The sequence below is a fragment of the Onychomys torridus genome, chromosome 14, assembly GCF_903995425.1.
Source record: "Onychomys torridus chromosome 14, mOncTor1.1, whole genome shotgun sequence".
Classification (NCBI taxonomy): Eukaryota; Metazoa; Chordata; class Mammalia; order Rodentia; family Cricetidae; genus Onychomys; species Onychomys torridus.
In genome coordinates, this window is record NC_050456.1 from 5,937,643 (window position 1) to 5,960,008 (window position 22,366).

The 22,366-nt window shown below is 38.5% G+C and overlaps 1 protein-coding gene across 6 annotated transcripts in view; it reads left to right on the top strand.

Annotated features, from left to right (window-relative positions):
- Window positions 1–22,366, top strand: part of Crppa (CDP-L-ribitol pyrophosphorylase A) — a 295,404-nt gene that overhangs the window by 191,103 nt on the left and 81,935 nt on the right. The window contains exon 10 of one of the 6 annotated variants that reach the window (XM_036206642.1): window positions 7,522–7,617. The exons of 4 other annotated variants lie outside the window; for them this stretch is intronic. In XM_036206642.1, the coding sequence (XP_036062535.1) occupies window positions 7,522–7,536 (15 nt within the window). In that variant the 3' untranslated portion in view covers window positions 7,537–7,617. Of the gene's footprint in view, window positions 1–6,544; window positions 6,689–7,521; window positions 7,618–22,366 lie in introns of those variants that run through there. One more of the 6 variants, XM_036206640.1, reaches the window with a different exon arrangement.

Here is a 22,366-nt window from a genome sequence, read left to right on the forward strand (position 1 = left end):
AATCGTGAAAGAGGGGGAAGAAAGAGTCCAGGAGCCAGAGGACAGGGTACGTACTTCTAGATAGTGTCTTCTCCACATGGCAGGACAGCTGCACCCATGAAATTTCAACAATATGGCTGTCTACACAAGACCTGCATAGTGATAAAAGCAGTTGACACAGCAGTGGGGCTGGGGAAGAGCACCAGTGGCTGCTGAGAGAAGGAAAGTCATTTCTCCAGGGATGGGCTCCCGGATAGGTTATCCAGCCATAGTCAGCTCTAAACCTAAAGGCCTCGGTAGGCTGTGTTCTCAGTAGATGTTGTGTGTGTATGTGTATGTACTTGTTTCCGATATATGCAAATACTATGCATATATAGCAATAATTAAAGAAGCAGCCATGAATTTGAGAAGGAGTGGGGGGAGCATATGATGAGCGGAGAGAAGAAAGAGAGGAGTAAAATTGATGTAAATACAGTGTTCCTATATGAAATTCTCAAAAAAAAAATTAAAAAAACAAAAACCAAAAAGGAAAGGTGTAAGCTGGCAAATACCAACTATCAGGCAGCCCACATAGGATTGCCAGATTCAGTAAACAGAAATACTTCAAATAAGTTTGTAATTATGTTCCAAACTGGAATTTAAACTTTAGATTTATCTAAAGTCCTCTATTTTATGGGAAATCCTGTAACATTATGACCCATGCCTCGGGACAGATCTGAAACTGCTTGACTTTCTGTCATTTTCATCAAATTTGTGTGAAATGCTTTCTCCATTATATGTTATTTAAGCACTTAAAATGAGTGCCTGGCATCTAGATTCTGATGGATCACAGCACTCAAGTAGAGAAAGGCATTTGTGATCACGCTGATAGCAGCTAGTTAGTTAGTGGAAGGCAAGATGCTTTGCTCCTGATCATCTCTATGCAAAGGAATGGGATTTCCAGCAGAATCTCATTGAGAAGTTGGAATTACATTTTGTGCATACATAGACCTGTATGGACATGTACAGATCTAGATCATAGGTCATCAGACCTGTGACTAGTTCTCATTTAGATGGATTAGTAAGTCTGACAGTTGTTTGGGAGTGGTTGGAATAAATGTGATTCATTACTGGCTTTCCAGGTAACCATAGAATTTAAAATTATAGAGATGGCTCAATTTTTATAAGCGCTTGCTGCTCTAGCAGAGGATCCATGTTGGGCAGGGGATAACCGCCTGTAGTGCCAGATGCAAGGGATCTGAAACCCTTTTCTGGCCTGTAAACACACCTGTATACTAGTGTCCATGTGTACACACACACACACACACACACACACACACACACACACAGTGTTTGTGCATGTGTGTGAAAATACAAATAAATCTTTAAAATTTATATGTGGGCAAAACAACAGAATAATGTATTTTTATGTACAGCTACAATTTGTGAAATTATCTTAGGTATATCATTAGCCTGCAGGTATACTTTTAAATAGATAAACTTTATTTAAACATAACGATCATCATCAATACAGACATAGTGGGGAATTTTCAACACTGTGTGGAAGTCTGAGGTAGGAGCATGATGAGCTGAGATTGACATCAGCTTGTCTGTAAATTAGTGAGTCTTGAAAATGTAAAGACCATCTTATAGGCAGTGCTTCAGTGTTCTTTAACACATAGCTGTAAGTATTGCTCTAAAATATGTAAACATGACCTCGGTTTCAGCTCTAAAAATATGACACATTTTAGTTTACACAGGAGCCTGGAAATCTAAGATGTTGGAACTGTAAAGGCTGTGAAAGTCAAACCAGCCAAGGCCTAAAGAGATACATGTTCTTGTGCAAAGACAGATAATGGGTAGAGTACAAACTTGAGTCTGTGCCCTTGGTCAGGAATTTCCTACTCAATTTACTATAATTTTTGGTTATAGTTTATAAATATGGTAGGAATTATAAAGAAATCAGTTTTCTATGTGTTGCAAGGGAATCGTGGATGAATAATGCTAACACCATACTATGCAGATGTAAAGTAGAATTTATCTAGGTAAAGCTCAACGTGGAAGAAAGAAAGAGCATGTCCAATCCCTAGAACCTCCAGGGCTCCACGACTCACATCGGGTGAAAGTGTCTGCATTCCCCACAGACAGATTTCCAGTGAAGAGTAGAGTTGCCAGCTAAAACATCGATGCCCTGTTGGTTGTAATTTCTAAATACATAATAATAATTTGTTATTATAAATAACAACACTTTATATATAATAAATAAATTTTAGTATTAAGTGTGGTCCAAATATCACATGGGACACACATGCATTATAAATTGCTTATATGCAGTTTGAATTTAACCGGATATCTTGTGATTTTTATCTGCTGAATCCAGCAGTCTTAATATGTGATTCCAATACCCAGCATGCTCTGTGTGCTTACAGGGAGAGGTGGAAGTAGGTTGTCTAAGTGTCTTTGTACCTGGGAGAATTCCCTGTTGGGAAAGTGTGTTTGCTTGAAAACACAAGAAGTACCTGGAACCCACTGCTTGCTCTCTGACAGCTCTGTGTGACTCTGAGCTGAGACCTCCAAAGCCAGGTTTCTATAAGCTAACCATGGTGGGATGAAGAAAAAGCCTGTAAAAATCTTTCAAGGTACCTCTATCAGTAAAAGATTACTCTTAACCAGGATGGTAGTGCACATTGGTAAGTCCATAACTTAGGTGTCTGGAGTATAAGGATTAAGAGTTTGAGACACTGTTTTCAAAAACAAAATCTTATTTTATATTATCTTTAATCCAGCTTTTCTATGGCAGTCATTGATTTGTAAATACATAAAATTCTATTGGAGGAACATGTTCTAATTACCTGATATAATTAAGAATTGGTTAAGAGCTAATATCTAAAGTGTGAATGTTTTAAGCCAATAACAGCTATTTTATTGATGTCTAAAATATTTTCATAGTGATTCTCAATGTAAATATTTATAAGTATACATTTTCTATAATTTTTACATATGAACTATAATAAAACTTTTAAGGTCTATAAAATTATAAAGTCCTGTTTTCTACTCTATGCGTGTATTTTAAATCAGGTATTCAAGGAAGAAGCAAACATGGTTTCAAGGTTGAAGAATTTTCTGAGCGTATGGCTTACTATTCTGATGAATCAATGTCTGTTGCTTCTATACTAAAGAAACAGCTGTATAGTGTTTAAGAATGTATGTCAAGATTTTAAGCCCCAGATGCTGCATTTGTAAAATTTAGACCTTGGAAGCATCATGTGAAGCTAGCCATGATAGAAGCTGCTGATAGTCCCATCATTTATATGATATGAGAAAGGAAGTTTATAAGTTTGAGATCAGCCTGATTTATAGAATGAGGCCTTACCTCAACCAAGCAAAGAAACCACCAAACAGAATCCGATGAATGTGGAGAAGATGGAGAGCTAGGCAGTGTGCTGGCTCTGCCAAGTGGCACTCTGATGTAAGTGAAACCTCAAACCTGAGTCTGGTTGGTTTTTTTTTTTTGGTTTTTTGGTTTGTTTGTTTTTCCTTTTCTTTGTATGGCCATGAGTTTCACTATACTATTTTTACTTTTTTCACTAATAAATGTTGTTTTAGAGTTAGTTTGCTTCAGTATAGTTTACAGAGGGAATGTTTCCTCTCTTTTAGATATCATAATATAATTAACATGGAAGTCAACCAGACCAGAGCTAGATATATAGCCAGGAATGGAGCAGGGGAAAGGACACATCTCAGCATAGTAGAGTGCTGGGGATTTTGTCTATACGTGTTCAAATTGTTATGTCTTTCTGCTCAGCAGTCTTCTGGTGGTTTTGGTTAGAGGCAATGGTAGTTTTGGAAGGAACACTTGAGTCTGTGAGCACTTTCATAGGTGGGAACACGAGAAAGGACTCTGTCAGTTAGGAGAGCTGCAGGAAGCAGCTGTGGAGATTGGAGTCTAGGGTCCATCACACTGGCTCTGAATTCCAGCATTTAATGTTGCTACAGATATGGAAGTCCTCCAGTGAAAACACAGCTGACAAAGCTTTTCTGTACATTTCTGTCAAGGAATTATGTGTGAAAGACTATGAAAATCATATAAATTCTCCAAATAAGATATGAAACTAAAAATTGAAGCCTTTTAGCAGCATTTAATTAAATGAAATTATGTAAATAAGTCTTGCATCACAAATATATCAGATTACTGTATTTGGTGGGTTAAATGCTATTATCCTTTGCTGTCTGTTTCAAAAGTCTTGTGTGTGCTCTGAAAGATATCTAGAAACATTCTGGGTTTTGAATCTTTATAATTACTGTAAGTGCCCTTGTTAAGAAATACAAAAACAAGTCTAAGATATCTTTGTCCAAAGACTGAATTTGGTTTCTGTCCTGAAGTGGTATTTGGTGCCATCTTTCAAGAGCAGTGGACTGTTCATAGGGTAGGTCTGTATGTCTAGATGTTGACAATCATTAAACAAACAAACCAAAACATAAAATAAGATTGGAGGAGGTTGGCCTTTGTTTTCTTCAGTGAGCAGTTACTTAGTACTTAACTTGGGTAGCTAAGTGAACAGACAGCTGTTTCCATAGCACTGAATCATGCACCCCAAATATGCAACACTGAACCTGTTTCCAGGAACTCACAAACCCTGTTCAGAGTAACTAGACTCCTCTTCCTCCCTCCTTTTATTTTTTTCTGGATGTGGGATGTTTATTAGCTAAAATATTTTTCACTTGTTAGTATTACTTGGGCTTTTATTATTTAGAGTTAGTCATTTGGGAAAATATGAAGGTCATAGAAATAATGTCTTCAAATTTGTCTACATTTGAAAAACAAAATTGTTCTTAAGGAATTTGGTTGGCTCACTTGGTGAACTCTAAACAAAATCATAAGTTCAGCTTACTGGTGTAGCTAGAGTTTTCCTGGTTCTGCCTGGTCCACAGTCAGGACAAATCTCTCTCACCCACCAGTCCTGCAGCTGCTCAGACCCAACCAAGTAAGCACACAGAGACTTATATTGCTTACAAACTGTATGTTATCTACTTCTTCTATCTTAAATTAACCCATTTCTATTAGTCTATACTTTGCCATGTGGCTCGTGGCTTACCAGTACCTTACATCTCACTTGTCATGGTGGCAGATGGCAGTGTCTCTTCTGCCTCAGCCTTCCACTTCCCAAAATTCTCCTCTCTCCTTGTCCTGCCTATACTTCCTGCCTGGCTACTGGCCAATCAGTGTTTTATTTATTAACCAATCAGAGCAACACATTTAACATGCAGAACATCCCATAGCATACTAAGGCATATCCAAATGAAATTCAGTATTAGACACACTGATTTGTTACATTTACTTGTGATAAAAAGGCATGGGTTATGCATGAAAATGAAAACATGTATTTGTTTCAGGAAGTACAGTATGGAAGATTCTTGAACTAACTCTTTTGGGAATGTATTTTATTGTCATTTACTATATAACTAATGTTTGTAAGCCTGAGGGCAATTTTAGCTCAGTTGCTGGTGACCATCTGTGTCTGGGTCAGTATCATTCTTGCAATCTGATACTAGGCCCTCTTAGAAATAACCCCCTTTCCAACTCAGGGCTCACTATGTTCACTATGGGCTCTTGCACTGGGAATTCAGCTCTTCCTTCTCACAGGAACTTCTTCATACAGGGTCTTACAACAGCAGAGCAAGCAAAGGAGACAGCCAGCAAGGCCAGACTCCCACTCTTCCTTACCTTCATAACTGAGCAACAAGCTGTCACTGCTTTATTCTGTAGATTGGGGACAAATTCCCAGGTCCCACCCTCACTCAGGGAGGGTGTTACATAGGCATAAATCCGGGGTGTTGGTGATTGTTGGAAGCCCCATCAGATTCTGCCAACCACAATAATAGTAAAGTTTCATAGAATAGACTATGTGTTAATTTATTGCTGACTGTCCCCATGTAAATTTAAGTATTCACAAATGTGAAAAGCATTGTTAATATACATATGAATGTGCTGAAACCATATGTATTCTTAAGTACATATGTGTGTTTTCCCACTGGCCATGTGAGTCCATTGGTAATAGGTAGGTAGGTACAGTGGAATATAGAAAGCCCAAAGACAGAAACTTAATTTTACAGTATGTTTACAATTGCTTTCAGTAAGTAAATCCATGTCAGACACAGTGTAGTGGTAACACTGGTTTTTAATTTTGTATTTTACTGAGGAAACAGGTAAGTTACATATGAGTTTAAAACAATATAGAATAATGAAAAGAGCATATTCAGCCAAAATTTTGTTTCTTTTTTTTTTTCAAAATTTTGTTTCTTATATTTCAACCATGTGACAATTTTGGAGTCACTTAACTTTTTTCTCTCAATTATAAATAGCTATGTCCTCTTAGATAGCAAGTTTAAATTAAACATACTAATAAAAATAAATGTTTTAAATGTAAGTCATGCATTCCAAAGAACCCTCAAAGGCATTCTACAGCATTGTAGCTTCATGTGGCTCAACCTCAAACTTGGCATTTTCAATTTTCTTTCAAATCGTTCCTTTCATCCTGAGTCCAGTCACCCAGCTTGCTTGCTGACTTACCACTGTCTACTGCAGATCTCCCACCATCCTGAGTACAAGGTCATGCTTCAGAGTGGATTTCAGTCCTTGTGGGATTCACAGCCTGGGAAATGAACAAAATTTGAAATTACAAGGGTATATATCTTCACCTAATTTTTTCAGTTTGTACTATATAAACACATTCTCTCTCTCTCTCTCTCTCTCTCTCTCTCTCTCTCTCTCTCTCTCCCTTTCCTTCCTTGCTTCCCTCCCTCTCTCCCTAGCACATTTGCAAAGAAGACTTAGTTATTGACTATTTGATATGGTTGATAGACAAAATATGTTAGAAGAGCTGCAAAGAAGGCCACGGTAGTCCTCATTTGCCTGCTTTGCCGAGTCACCTGATGTGGGAGAGCTTCTCTGTAGGAAGTGAGGAACTCCTACAGAGGTCTGCTGTACTTTTTCATATAGGAATACTAGGCTCAGGGGTCTTAGAAGTTATGAGAAAATCACAGGAACTTGCAAGGAGTAGTGGTCCAGGTCTGTAGTCCCGTGTGCTTAGGAGACTGGTGGGGAGATAACCTGAGGACCATGAAAAGAATGGGACATAGTTATGGAAAAAAATTATAGTTTTTTTCACAATTGTGGACTACAGATAGCCTGCTTTATTCAACTCAGCAAGTTAAAAAATGTTTCAGTATAGAAAAATAGATACCACAAAAATCATGAAAATAATGTTAAACATGTATAGTTGTTGGGGTTTCTTTGAATAGACTGAGGATGAAATACCACTATTTCAAAATATAAAAACTGAGATCACTCAATAATAGTTATTTACAAAATATTCCTGTGTTACACGATTTTCTATATAGTCTTGTTGTTGTTGTTGTTGTTGTTATTATTATTATTAATAATAATAATAACAAAAACAACCCGGAGCCAGATATTTGGGTAAATTCTGAAAGATCAAAGAGACAGAACAAGCCACAGACAACCTCACCTTGCCAACTCCTCGGCTGATTTTGTTTCCTCAGACTGAAAGCCTCTGAGTCCTCACCCAAATTGACGTCAGCTGAATTGCTTAAGAGACTCTAGTTCCTGGTCCTCATGCCTTCTATACCTTTCTGCTTCCTGACATATCTTCCTGGGATTAAAGGTGTGTAGCCTTCCCAAGCAAAGACATGAGATCTCAAGTGCTTAGATTAAAGACATGTGCAACTACAGCCTGGCTCCATTCCCAATATGGCCTTGAACTCACAGAGATCTACATGGATCTCTGCTTCCCAAATGCTAGGATAAAAGGCATGTGCTACCATTGCCAGACTTCTATGTTTAATATAGTGGCTGTCTTTTTCCTCTGATCCTCAGATAAGCTTTATTAGCGTGAACAATATATTGGGGGACACAATGTATCACCACATTCTTGTCATATACTTTTAATGAAAATTTATTATTTTCCCTTATCATGCCACAATGTATGAATTGTTTTTAGAACATTGTGTCAATACGGAATGCATATATTTATAGACAACTATAATCCTTCAGTTAGATTCATGATGTCTGAATTATTACAAACTAATTCCTGTGGTATGATGGTGTCTCATTTGAGAGAGTTGAGATTCATTGCGTTAAAGCATATAACCCAGAGAGTGTTGGGTCCCAGAAGCAGGAACGCATTTTATGAAAATAGAGCTGTTAGAACTAGCCACACAAGCAAGCTGATGACTGACAGCTGATGATCTTCAGGAGAGACCTGCTATGGATTCACTGAAGGCAGATATTTCACTCAGAGTGAGCTGATGTCCTAGAAACTGCCCAATACATTCACTACCCTGCTAGTAATGCTAAAAGTATGATTTAATTTCTGATTTATCCAATTTATGTTATCTTGATGAAATGAGAAAATAATAAGTAATAGGCTAAAAACAAATTGCATAACCAGTCCATGGAAAAAATAGAGAATTTCAAAATATATGTGCTGTTATTTCTGTTCTTAGAATAAAGTGTGTTGTATTTATGTGAAAATACCCTGTTGACAGTCTTTTTTTGTGTTGTCTTTCTTTAAATACCAGTTGAATGAAGTGTGTATCTTTCTCAGGTTGTTTAATTTATGGAATACTAATTATCCAAACTGTAGAAGCACTCTAAAATTCTAAAGAACTCTAAAATTATAGCATTTGAAGGAACCAAATAGAGCACATCCTAGGGATGTGGTTTTGATAGCCAGCCGTGGTGGGCTGGGGCCTGGGGGCTGGGGAGTGACTTTCTAAGTCAAGGTCAGCAAGTCTTACTACAAAGAAACATGGGGTGGGTATTGACCCTTAGATACATGTAATTTAGACACAAAAGCAAATAATTTAAATAAAAGTGACTAATTTGTCTAAGGACAGTTCTCCAGGAATGATATGGACCTACCAAGTTTCTTGTTTTCTGCCCCGGTTATTACTTTATATAAAATAATTGTTGTGTTGTTACTCTGTCAGGATCCGTTGTTAAAATGTCTTTACACGGGGAAATGGAAGCATTTCTCCTCCTCTGTCTGCAGTCCCAGACAAACCGAGGAGGTACTACTCAACCAACTTCACTGTGGAGAACCAATGAGGGGTATTTACTGGGGTGTAGGGCCCCCACAAAGGGGTGCACTACGAAGTCCTCATCTACAGGGATGATGGCTTCCCGTAGCTCCATAGATGGCCCCTTTCTCTCTTCTCCCAGGCCTGTATACTCCAGCCCCTCCCTGAGGCTATCTGCAATTAGGGCAGAGTTGCAAGCAGCAGGTGATATGGAACAGCTGGGTGTTGTGGTGAGGGTGCTAGGGGGGAGGGGCATCAGTAGTACACAAGCCCAGTTGGGATGATCTTTTCCACATGGGCACAGCTGGACTCCCCAAAATGGTGGCTGTTTGGCTTAGGAGGATTGTCCTGTACAACAGCATGCTCTTGGCATTTCTGATATGACCGTGATGAACACAGTGAGGGATGTTCTCCATTGAGATTCGGAGAGAAAGGAGTAATGTTTGGTATGCACTTGTGTATAGAAAATGGTGAGGTTTATTAGTTTTTCATTCATACAATTGCTCACCTTTGACAGATGATGAGGAAATATGTTTTAACTGAGGTTCAACTTCCTCTTGCTGAGTGGAGAATGATGATGGTACACCGATGTTATTAGAAAATGATTCGCTTGAATAACAAACATATCAACAGTAACTCCTTTTATACTCTTGCTCTTAATGGGCAGGAAGAACAGATGTTTTACAAAGATACCATTCATGATTATTGTACTTCTGTAATTATTTATAGTTTATAGCCACTATATCATTCTAAAAGACTGTCAGGAAGAAGAAGGGAAGTGATGTTCAATAAGAGTACTGCAAAAATGGCCACCGTTTCCAGTTAAAATTGTATATTGTAATCTTTTTTAATTTTCTACTTGTTAAAAAATATTCAAAACTTGACATTTTAAATTAAGATATAGACAAATATTTCAAAGTATATACTCAGAAACATAAGAAATGCTGCTTGTTGGGCATGTTAATATTTTCTTTATTTACCAGAAAGAATTTTCATTGAGAATCTTCAAATTAAGACAAGGAGAGATGGCTCAGCAGTGGACAGTGCATACTGCCCCTGCACAGGGGTGCACAGTGCATACTGCCCCTGCCTAGAGGTGCACAGTGCATACTGCCCCTGCACAGGGGTGCACAGTGCATACTGCCCCTGCACAGGGGTGCACAGTGCATACTGCCCCTGCACAGGGGTGCACAGTGCATACTGCCCCTGCACAGGGGTGCACAGTGCGTACTGCCCCTGCACAGGGGTACACAGTGCGTACTGCCCCTGCACAGGGGTGCACAGTGCATACTGCCCCTGCCTAGAGGTGCACAGTGCATACTGCCCCTGCACAGGGGTGCACAGTGCATACTGCCCCTGCAGAGGGGTACACAGTGCATACTGCTCCTGCAGAGGGGTGCACAGAGCATACTGCCCCTGCACAGGGGTACACAGTGCATACTGCCCCTGCACAGGGGTGCACAGTACATACTGACCCTGCCCAGCGGTGGACCGTGCCTACTGACTCCGCACATCGGTGGATAGTGCCTACTGCCCCTGCTCAGCAGTGGACGCTTCCTACTGCTCCTGCACAGCAGTAGACGGCGCCTAGTGCTCCTGCACAGCCTGCTTTTGTATAGAACCCAGGACCACCAGCCCAGAGGTGGCCCTCCCCAATTGATCACCAATTAAGAAAATGCCCTACATGCCCTACTGTCTTGGGGAGGCATTTTCTTCACTGAAATTCCCTCTCTCACATGACTTTAGCTCCTGTCAAGTTGACATAAAACTACCCAGCATATCACCTTACCTGAGTCAGAATGGCTATAATCATGAAATCTGATAACACATGTTGGAGAGGATGTAGAGAAATTGAAACACTTATCTACTACTGATGAGTAAAAATTAATGCAACAATTATGGAAATAAGTTGGAAGGTTCCTCAAAAATTAAAAATAGAACTGCCATATGACTGAGCTGCTTCACTCCTGAGCATATATCCAGATAACTTTATACCCTACCGTAGAGATATTTACACTCCTGTATTTATTGCTTCTTCATTCACTATAGCAGGGGATTAGTATTAACCTAGTTGTTCATAACTGGGTGGATAATTAGATAGTTAAAATGTGGACTATATATATATATATATATATATATATATGTATACAAATATATGTGTACATATATATATTACCATTCAACTCAAAAGAAAAATGTGACTGTAGTTTTAAAAGCTGAGAGGGGACAATATATGGCATATTAAAAAGTAGATTAGACTAGTCTATGTGACACTTACAGGTCTTCATGCTCAATCTGATGCTTTGAGCCAGCCATACGCTCTAATCTGATTATAATGTAGAATTTATTTGAAAAATAACATTTGTGGTCCAGAAACTGGCCCCAGTGGGTAAAGCACTTCCTGCCAAGGCACTCACCTTTGTTTAATCCCTGGATTCCACATGGTAGAAGGCGAAAACTGACTCCTAATGGTTGCCCTCTGACGTCCACATCCACATGCTGTGACATGTCCCCTGTTCACAACAAATAAATAAATGCAGTAACACTTACATTTCGATTCTATGGCAGGGAATATGCTGTTGTGAAAAGACTGGAGTCACTACGTGTAAAGCTACAAGCAAATGTTTGGGTGAACACATGCATGGAAAGGTTCTTAATGCATCTCCTTTATGCATTGTGTTTTCAGCTTCCTATAGTGAGAGGGCATTTCCTGCTTGCTGATTGGCAAATTGTCTTAGGCTCTGATTAGAACTGTCTGTCCACTTTTGAATTGTAAGTAGGAATAAGTTTTGCTAAGTAAGCGTGGGCTTCCGTTGATTGTACTGTACTTCACGCTAATCCTCTTATCCCTTTATTATGTTTCTGACTCGGTATTTAAGATAGATGTTTTGATGCAATTAAAGGATTTTGCCTCTTCAGGGAGGGTGGTCTGTTTTTTGTTTTTAATTTAAGAAAACACTGTACAGCCCAGACTTAACTGTATTTTCTCACCCTGTGAGTAGATAAAAACTAAAGCCCTTGAGAAGCTGCTGCAAGTTCAGTTACTGAGTTCAATTTTGAGCCATAGAAGAATGATTAGGCGTGATCCCCAAATCTCCCTTTTTACCTGAAAATGAAATGGTTATATTGTTATCTCCAAAAGCATGCTAATCCAAAAGCAAAGATTAAAGTGTGCAGCAACACATTGTTGTGAACTTTGAGGGCACTTTCAACCGTGAAAGCATTTCATTAAAAACAGAAAAGGCTGTGACACAGTTAGCAGTAGGTCTTCTTAACTTCCCACAGAATTCTTGGCCAATTGGTCAGCTTGAATTTCTTCATGGTTTCTCTGTGGAGAACCTGATCTTAGAGCTATCAGGGCTGAGCAGGGAGACGTTGGTATGTACATGAATGGGTTAATGTTCTCTGTTAACAGCTGTCTTTATCAGGGATATGCTTGTTTCCTTAGCTGCTTGTTTTCCCACTTTGCCTCTGCTGTGTTCTAATGAAGCATGAAAACCCTCCTGAGCTGTGATCCTTTCATCTAATTAAAAAACAATACCTGTTCTATGATGAGATTTCAGTTGTTGTTTTTTAATAAACTAAGAACATTAGGTTTTAATAATACTATCCTGAGGATTTTCTTAACAAATAATATTTTAAATCTAGTATCTCACCATGTATGGTTTTTGCGTCTTTTAAGCTATTTGCTCTTTTTTTTCCCCCTCTAACACACTGGGAAAAAAGACAAAAATTTTAAGCTTGTTCAAGTACTTAGCAAATATCTTGAGAAAGTCACAGGATGGTACTAGAAGTAGCTGTTGGGCCTTCTGAGGAATGGTTGGGTGTCTAGAGCCCCAGGCTTCTGAAATGCTAGCCACTGCACTGGGCTTGCTGCTTTTAGCCACAATATGTGTTGGACTCAGAAAAACCAAGCAAATAAACAATGTATCCTAACACAAGACAGAAGAGAACTTTCTCATTTGGATCTTTGTGAATTGTGACACAGAATTGCTAGCAGAAGCAGCAAATAAAAATCAGGAAGTGGGTTAGACAGGTTGTGCAGTGCTGGAGGGTGATGGATGCTCTTCCAGAGGACCAGGGTTTGATTCCAAGCACCTGTTTGGTAACTCACAACTGTCTGTAACTCCAGTGCAGGGGATCTGGCACCTTCTTTTGGCCTTTGAGGGCAACATGCATATGTGGTGCACATATAGCACATATATACATGCAGGTAAAACACCCATACACTTAAAATGACAATAAAGTAATTTAAAAATCAATAGAAATACAAAAAGCTTCCCTGGCTGTGATTTTTTTTTTTCATAGAATTCACCGAATTTAATTTCGCTGCTACAGACTCTCTGACATCAACAAGCTGAAAGAGAGAAACTTTAAATTTTCTTTCAAATACAGGCTTGGGGCAGGCTTTGTGAAATTCTGTCTCCTCGACAATTCAGACTTAGATTTCGTGATATAATGGAAACTTGAAGACTTTGGTTTGCGGCTTTGGTCCCAGCATGTGTAAGATATAGTCCTAAATTACCATCTCTGACTCCCTGTTCTGTTTGAATTTTAATTGATTTTCACAGTCTGATGTCCATGTGAATCAGATCAATCTTTACTTGTCAGGTACCATATATTTTTGATGGTTATGATGTTTGAAAGAAGAAACATATAGTGATATTTCATTTGTACTGAAACGTGATTTTATTTGTATGTTAATAAAGTTGCCTTGGGGTCAGAGCAAGCCATAGCAGAAGCTGGGCGGTGGTGGTGCACACCTTTAATCCCGGCACTTGGGAGGCAGAACTAGGCAGGATCTCTGTGTGTTCAAGGATACAGCCAGCATGGAGACACATGTCTTTAATCTCAATACCAACCATAGGAGACCTGGAGGTCTGTACAGACAGGCACTGATAAGGAGGTCATGTGGCTGGGTTTACAACCAATGAGAAGGCAGAACAGAAAGTCTATATAAAAGACAGGACACAGGAAGTCGCTCTCTTGTGGAGTGGAAAGACAGAGCAGCAGTGAAGGGTAAGGTTTTCAGCCCTCAGCTATTGCTCTGACCTCCTGGCTTTTAACTCTGCAATTGGCTGTGTTTCTTATTTAACAAGACGGTTGGTTACATCTACAGAAACATGCACAGAGATTTAGACAAAGTACTAAGTTCACTTTAAAGATTATTTTTTTAAAAAAGGAAAATGTAGACTAATAATGGTTTTTAATTGAATTTTTATTTTTTAAATTTTATTTTAAAAACTTGCAAATAAAACATCACTTTGAACAAAAAGTCTAACAGATAATTAAATTAGAAAATAGATGTTTGCTCTACTTTCTGAAGTAAGTGGACTTGATTTCTTCCTTAGCTTTCATGGTTTCGTGTGTTTTAATAGCACACTTCCAGAACAGCACAGAAGAGAGACAGCACTGAGCACGCACACTCAGATGTTGGTGTGAAGCTGCCAGCACCATGCTGTTGCCCACAATGAGGAAGTTACTTCTTTTAAAAACTTAAATCCTGACATTGTCCACAAAGGTTTAAAAGACTTATTTATAACTGTTAGAAAGTGGAACTGTTGAAACTTGTTCACAGAAACATTTTGACTTGCATTAATGCTTTACATCCTGGGTTTGTATTAAAATTTCACACACAATAAAACAGGAAAAATGCCCACACCTGATTTCTCTCCCCACTTTTCAACTAGTAATCATGTACTTAGGAACCTTTCACTCATGGGAAAGACACCTAACTTTCTGAACCCTGGTAACAGAAAGAAGAGCGATAAACAACTTACTTATTTATTTATTTATTTATCCATTCATTCATTCATTCATTCACTTATTTATTCATTTATTTATTTATTTATTGAGATTAAGAGGTTTCCCTTCAGTAGCTTTTTAAGCACCTTCCGCATGTATGCAGAGTGCATATCTTATGGCACAATTATTAAACATTTGATATGGATAGCACACAAGTTAGTGTCTTCAAAAGAGCCAACCAGATAGCCTTCACTTGCCTGCTGCAAAGCACGTTAATCTCACTCTGGAAGTGCAGCTGTGTTCTGAAGTCTCAAGCACTTTCTCACTCCAGCCACTGGAAGGGGAGTTTGCTGATCAGTTCAGTGGACTTCTGATGGGATCTCCTTTAAGGGAGTGCCCCAGTCCCAGGCTGGTAAAGATGTGCTTCTTCACCTCTCCAGCAGAAGGCACACTCCTCTCTGAGCGCCTTTTGTAAGCCAGTCCTTTCCTAGGGGCATTTGGGGCTGTCTGCTTAGTATGACCCATGGTTCAGACACTTCCTTTTTTACTCAGCTTCTCCTTTGGCTAGAGTTCTGTGAGTGAGAGGTGGCCGCTACTGTTAGCCGCTACAGCAGTTTGAGGCTGCTAACACAATTCCATCCTTAACTTTTTATCTTACAATATCTTAGAAATTTGAATCTAGTAGGTCTGTTTTGCTTCCAAAATATATCAATGAATTTGTATAAGTCTTTAGCTATATAATATGCATATTCCTGAACAAAAATTGTGATAATTCAAACTTTTTAAAATTCAGTATTTATGTCAAAATTTATTCTATTTGCTGGAGAAAGATCAAGGTAGCATGACTTTTTAAGCTAACTTACTTGATCAATGAACTAATTGGTTTGTTCCTTGGGACTTAGTAAGTGTAAATCATGCTGATTTAAAAAACATAACAAAAACCAGAAGATTTGGGGATTTGGCTTTGCATCCAAATGTTAAAATACAGTTGCCCTTTTTTCTCTCCTCTGGTCTTCCCACTGCCTGTGCTAAGCGTCTTGAAGATTCTTCCTCAGGCATTTTAAAAATAGCATCCAAAGTAAGTACTCTTTCCAGTGCAATCCTTGCTTGTGCCCCCTTCTCAGTATGCACCTCAAATCCTGAGTCTAATTACTCTTACTTCTTCATAAAAATATATCTATACTTTCTGATTCACTTGTGTAGATGTATCCTGCTTGTTAAATAAGAAACACAGAGCCAGTTGCAGAGTTAAAAACCACGAGGTCAGAGCCAAAGCGGAAAACCTTACCCTTCACTGCTTCTGAGGTTCCTCCTCTCTGCAAGAGACCTACTTCTGTGCGTCCTGTCTATTTAAAGACTTTCTGTTCTCCTCCCTCATTGGTTGTAACCCAGCCACATGACCTCCTCGTCACTGCCTGTTTGTACAGACCTCCAGGTCTTCTATGGTTGGTATTGAAATTAAAGGCGTGTGTCTGCTATGCTGGCTATGTCCTTGAACACACAGAGATCCGCCTAGCTCTGCCTCCCAAGTGCTGGGATTAAGGGCGTGCCCCACTACTGCTCGGCTTCTGCTCTGGTTTGCTCTGACCTCAAGGCAACTTTATTGACATACAAATAAAATCACATTTCAATACAAATAAAATATCACTATACACTTGTGATGGGTCACGAGGTCTTCTTTCTACTAAACAATCACAAGTAACTTGCCCACACACCTACACCTGAAGCCAGGTCAGGCAAGCTCATGTATGTGAACAAGGGTAGGATGCAGGCTGCTTTCCTCAAATACATTCTTTACAAGGTGGATGATGGACACACACAAGCAAAGGTCATTGCAGGCTTGTGATTTGAGGAGTAAGGGAGAAAACATCCAATAATATTTGTGTCTGTATGTTACAAAATTTTGGTGCTTGCCGGGTGGTGATGGTGAATGCCTTTAAACCCAGCACTGAGAGGCAGAGCCAGGCAGATCTCCCTGGAGTTCGAGGCCAGCCTGGTCTATAGAGTGGGTTCCAGAAAAGGTGCAAAGTTACACAGAGAAACCATGTCTTGAAAAACAAACAAAACAAAACAAAAATTGGTGCGTATTTATTAATTTTCTATGATGTTATCAAGGATCAGATTTGCAGGGTGCCTTATGCAGATTGTTCTAGAAATATTGCCAACCACAGTTACTTTTAAGTACTTGTAAAATGTACTGTAAAGTATTAAGGCTAAAATAGTTCCAAACCTTAGGAAACCTTAACAAAACTGACTTATAATAGAAATACCCATTTTCCTTCTCTTCTATCTAGCATACTCCCTAGGCAAAAAGGGAAACCCTAGTTCACACAATAAATACCATTTTTTGTTTTGGTTATACTGCAAGCAACTAAGATTTAAAACAAACAAACAAACAAACAAACAAACAAAAAACCAAAAACCCCTACTATTTCTGCCATGTCATTAGGCTTGCCAAATTGTCTTTTCTCAAGAGAAAAGCCAGAGCTTTGATGTGTTTATAGTGTTTTACTATACTGTTTGCTGTCTTGGTTGTCCTGGCTTTGGCTCATTGCTGGGGTGTTGTTCCAACTTGCAGTGAGTGTCTGGTGATCTTCCTCACCCAAGCGGTCCTCATCACTTTCCATCATGTGCTGAAGCAGACTTACGTAATGTAGACCACAGTCTTATTCATGGGTACTGTCTTCAATACAAGCCTAAGAGAGGGTACTTGGGGCTGTTGTTGTTTTGTTTTCTGCTCCCTGCCTGTTTGTAGTAGCCAGAATGGTCCCCACGTGCTAGGCCCTGGGTAGCTATGTGTTGATGGATTGCTGTGTAAGGCCACAATGGCAAGTATTTAGGGAGAATCTTAAATTGATGTGTCCTTGTTTTATTAATCATACTGTATGTCTTCAGTTTATTCATAGTGTATTATTGGAAGTATTCACATTATCAAGAGAATGATGATTATACCATATGTAGGTCCTGCAATGGCTTTAATTTGTATGAATTTATTTATCCCAGAGACTTAGAAAGTCCTAAAAGTAATTTAACATATATCCATGTTAAATAAAAGTGTTAGTATCATTTCAATAATTAGAGGAGAGGCATGTGACACATCCAATCATGATAAATTCATAGCAAACCAAGGGCATAATTAAATTTTAATTGAAAATTACATACCAGAAACAAAACGTAGATATCATACTTAGTATGTTAAGACAACGTTGGGATATTGTCTTTACACTGACAAATGAGAGAAGAATGCCCAGGATCCCCATTTCTGTCACCCTTGAACTGGGTATCCAGGCTAGAGCTTGAGGATGAGACTGAGATGGAAGGGAGGTAAGGTAGCCACAGATCATTGTTGCAGTTTGAAAAGAATATTAATTAAATAGCAAGTGAGATATTACAGACAAAATTGTTAGGGGTCTCAGTGTTTTATGTAGAAAACCAACATATATATATATATATATATACTTTTATTTCACTATAAGTTTAAAAAATTGGTAAAAAGCACAGTTGCTGTGTTGTAGCAAGTCATCATGTTATGGATGTGTGTTTGTGTTCCTGTGATCTAAGTTTATAGAAAAAGTGAGTATCATGTTCATTTACTTCCCAATGAATTTGATTTGTGTTAAATATGTATTGGGATTTATATATCTTTATTTCTATACATGATCTGAAAATACTAAGAAAAATGTATAGAATAAAGTGTTGCAAATGAAGAAAACTAAGAGTCACTTTAGATTGATGAGGTTCAGCACCTCCCTTTTTCTGGTGAACAGTTAAGCAATGACAGCTCTTGCTATCTGAGCATGAGCGGCTTGCTTCAGGTTGCTGCATGCTCTGTTTCCACAGGCTGTGTGAGTGTTCTCTGGCAGGATTGCATTGTTGCTCAAGGGAGTTGATAATATGCCAATTTATTAATCGCACAAGAAGTCATTTAGATGTGTGTATTTCTCACACTTTGTGAAAAGCCTTGTGACTTTTTTCAAATGTTAGTTGATGTTTCAGAAATCTCAAGGCACAAGGCTTTTGCAGCTTGATTATTCACTGTTTAGAAGTCATATTAGGCAAAACAAAACAAAAAACAAACAAACAAGACCAACCTTGTAATTTTTATTGAATTTCCAGTCATCAAATAACTGTAGACCTTCATGAGTTGTTTGAGTTTATAGGAATGTGAATGTTATAAAAGATATTTAATTTTGATCCTCTTCAGAATGCTTTAAGTTCTTCATTTTACATGTTGTCATTATGAAGATCAAATATTTCTTGATGTAGAAGAATGAGTTTTTTTAATACTATATAGATTAGAAATTGAGAGTTTAGCAGTGTCTTTGGTAAGACAGTATTTTTGAATATATCAATAAACTATTTCTTATGTTGAACATGAATCATTATCACTGAAATGGTGAATGATCTCTAGTGAGTTCCACATGGAGATACCAGGCAGAAAATTTTATTGCAATGGTAATAAATAAGGTCTTAATTTGTTTTTATAGAATTAATGTTTTCTTCTTTACCAGTGGGACCCTGATCCTGCAAGGCTGAACCTTAGACTCATACTAAATAGCAAAAATGTTTGTGCTTTATAGAATTTTTACAAGAGGGCACTAAAAAAATGATGTAGCTGATTTTTTGGTTTTTCTGGTTTTCACTGGATACACTTATGCTATGATGTTAATGTGGTTTTAAAAACTGAGTAGCCAGGGAACATTTTTTTTTCTATGAAGCAGAGGCACTTACTACTGTCAAATATAAAACTGGATATCAGATGAAGTCGTGAAGACAGATTTCATTAAGCAACCATCTCACAGGAAGGTACAGGGCTGAGATCTACTCCTATGTAAGCAGAGGTGACCAGGCGTTCTGAAGAGGGATGACAGAGTTCCGATAGGAAGAGAGCAGACCACTATGGAGAGCATTGCCCACAGTTGGCTGCAGTGAGTGGGATTGAAACAGCGGAGGCGGCTATTGGGTGATGATGTTAGAACTCCACTTTGCTGTGGAGGTGATGGGTGGTGCCTCAACCTTCTAGATGACTTAGTTTCCAGCAGAGTTTTCAGGACCTTAAGAAATGCACCTGAATTTTAGGTGCCATATTATATCAAAGAGTTGGAGGTCAGGGGATTGTTGCCTGGTACAAGTACTACATTGTCCTTTCGTCTTTTAGTTCTCTGAGGGTAGCTGGAGTCATTCTGGGGCCGTGGCTTTACATTGCTGAGAGTCCTATAAAGTTTTCATGTGTGTTTGGCACAACTCTGTGAGCTGTCTTCATGTATTAGGGTTCTGCTCTACTCACCCTGGTATACAAGTTCAATTTAATTAGATTGCTAATTTTCCAGTAGAAAAGAGAGTGCCACTAAGTTGACATGGAAACATGTGAGATGTTCTTTCCTGAACTGTCTGTCACTGTTTCCATGCATTGTGTTTGCTCGTCCTGTGAGACACTGCTAACGGTTGTGCGTGTGCTTCCAGTTAATAGTTTTTAATTGAATATTGCGCAGAGTAGAAACCCTCCCGTCATCCTGCTCTTATCTCCAGCCTGCAGTGGCTTCTATTCCCAGGTGGCGCTTTGTTTTCCTAACTAGGCTTTCTTTCTTGCCCTGTGGCATTCTTCAGACTCACAATGGTGCATTATGATGTAGGTGGGCCATGTTTACCTTATTCTGGCTGACCTGAGATTTAGGTAGGTTCTTTGGGGGTTTTGTTGATTTTGTTTGTTTCTTTGTTTAAGATTTGTTTGAACCCTCAGCAATATTGTCAACTGAACACAGTGACTACTGTGTTTTACCAAAACAAGATAGTGAGCATTTGAGTAACTGACCAACAATATTTACTTATTTTGTATATGATAATAATGCGTCCTAGGGCCATTAGAAAGCACTACCATGGAGTAACAGTAACATTTTCAGAGTGATCTAATTGATGGTACTGTGTGTGCTACTCAGGGAGAATGAAAAGTTGGAAACATTACTGTATTTGTGTGATGCACATGCATGCATCACACATGCTGTTAAACACATATGTTTATGAAGCAAGCTTATTTTAGAAGTGTCTTTCTGCTACTATGGCATGTAGACTGTCCTAGAGTTTTTGATACATACTTTATGGCAAGTATGTATTAACTCTCTTTGAGGGACTATTGTTTCCCTAAATATAAAGGCTTTTACCTATGATTGAATGAACTCACCCAAATTACCACCAGTGTTTGCTTTATTTAAAACTGACTGTCAATGTTAATGGTATTTCAAGAATGCCTTCCCAATTACACCCAGATTAATCAGTTATCAAAAACATAGCTATTCTGTGTTATTCACATTTCCACTGGCTACAGTGTATTACATTGAATCCAAATTGAGTTGAGGGAGTGCACCACAAAGGAATTTGAAAAAGAAGCAGTCTTTTCCTCCATTTTCAATGAAAATCCTCTTGGAAGGATGAAGGAATACTGAAAATCCTGAGTGTGAAATGATAGTCTTATAAAACTGTAGCTACATTCCAAGCAATGTCAGTTATTTTTGAAGATACTAAATTGTTTTCTTATATAAGTAGTTATATTATAACTGGTGAAGATAGTTTTAACAGTGTTTCAAATTCATGTTCAGAATTACATGCTTTTTAAATGATCAATACTAAAAGTCTGCCTCCTTAGCAGAGCCTAGGAGTGATTTTGAAGTTGAAAAAGTTTTCATACTTGAGCATGCTAGGAAAACCTCATCTCTCCTAGATGAGATTATGGTTGTGAATTGGGGTTAATTCTCTTAACCACAGTGAAATCTTTGGTATTTCTAAAGACAAGGGAAACTTTTGAACACATACCTGGAAGAATAACATGATGAGACCTGTGGGTTTGGGAAGATTGCTTTTTATTACCAGTTGTTTCATGGAAGCCAAAGAGAATAAATCTATTGAGGAATGCCTATTGTTTAATTATAGTTGTATGATTCATTTTGTAACATCGTGATCTAAGTAAGCTGTGGTGAAAATAATTCCTTTGTTCCTATTCCCTAACACAGTTTCAAACTCAAGTTTTTTACACAGCTATAGAATGAATGCTTCCAGGTCAGAGGTATTTCTACTAACGGTCAATAATTGAAGATAGCCTTTCAGCGTGGCTTGTCCCTGAGAGCTTCACTGCGTGGAATTGGCAACATAAATACTCATTTTTGGCCAGGACTATGCCTTTGGCTTTGTTGCTTGAGATTTTTCTTTGCATGTAAACGTAGTAGTTCTTTCTTAAACAACTAGATGCTCGCTCATTGGCTGAGTTGATCCCAACTAGCCAAATGGAAATCATGCAGCCACAACTATGTAGATGATAATGTTAGCTTAGAGGAGGTTAGTATGTGCCAAAAAGTTTCATGATCATTCCCCCACACCTCTCTCTCTGTGTGTTTCCATGAATGTGCATGTGCATACAATTACGCAGGTGCATGTCATTGCACATACATGTGGAAGCCAGAGGACAATCTTGGGTGTTGCGCCTCAGTAGTCATCTACTTTTTAATGTGATAGTTTCTTTCCCTGGCCTGGAGCTAACCTACAGGCTAATTAAGCTGATCAGAGAACCCTA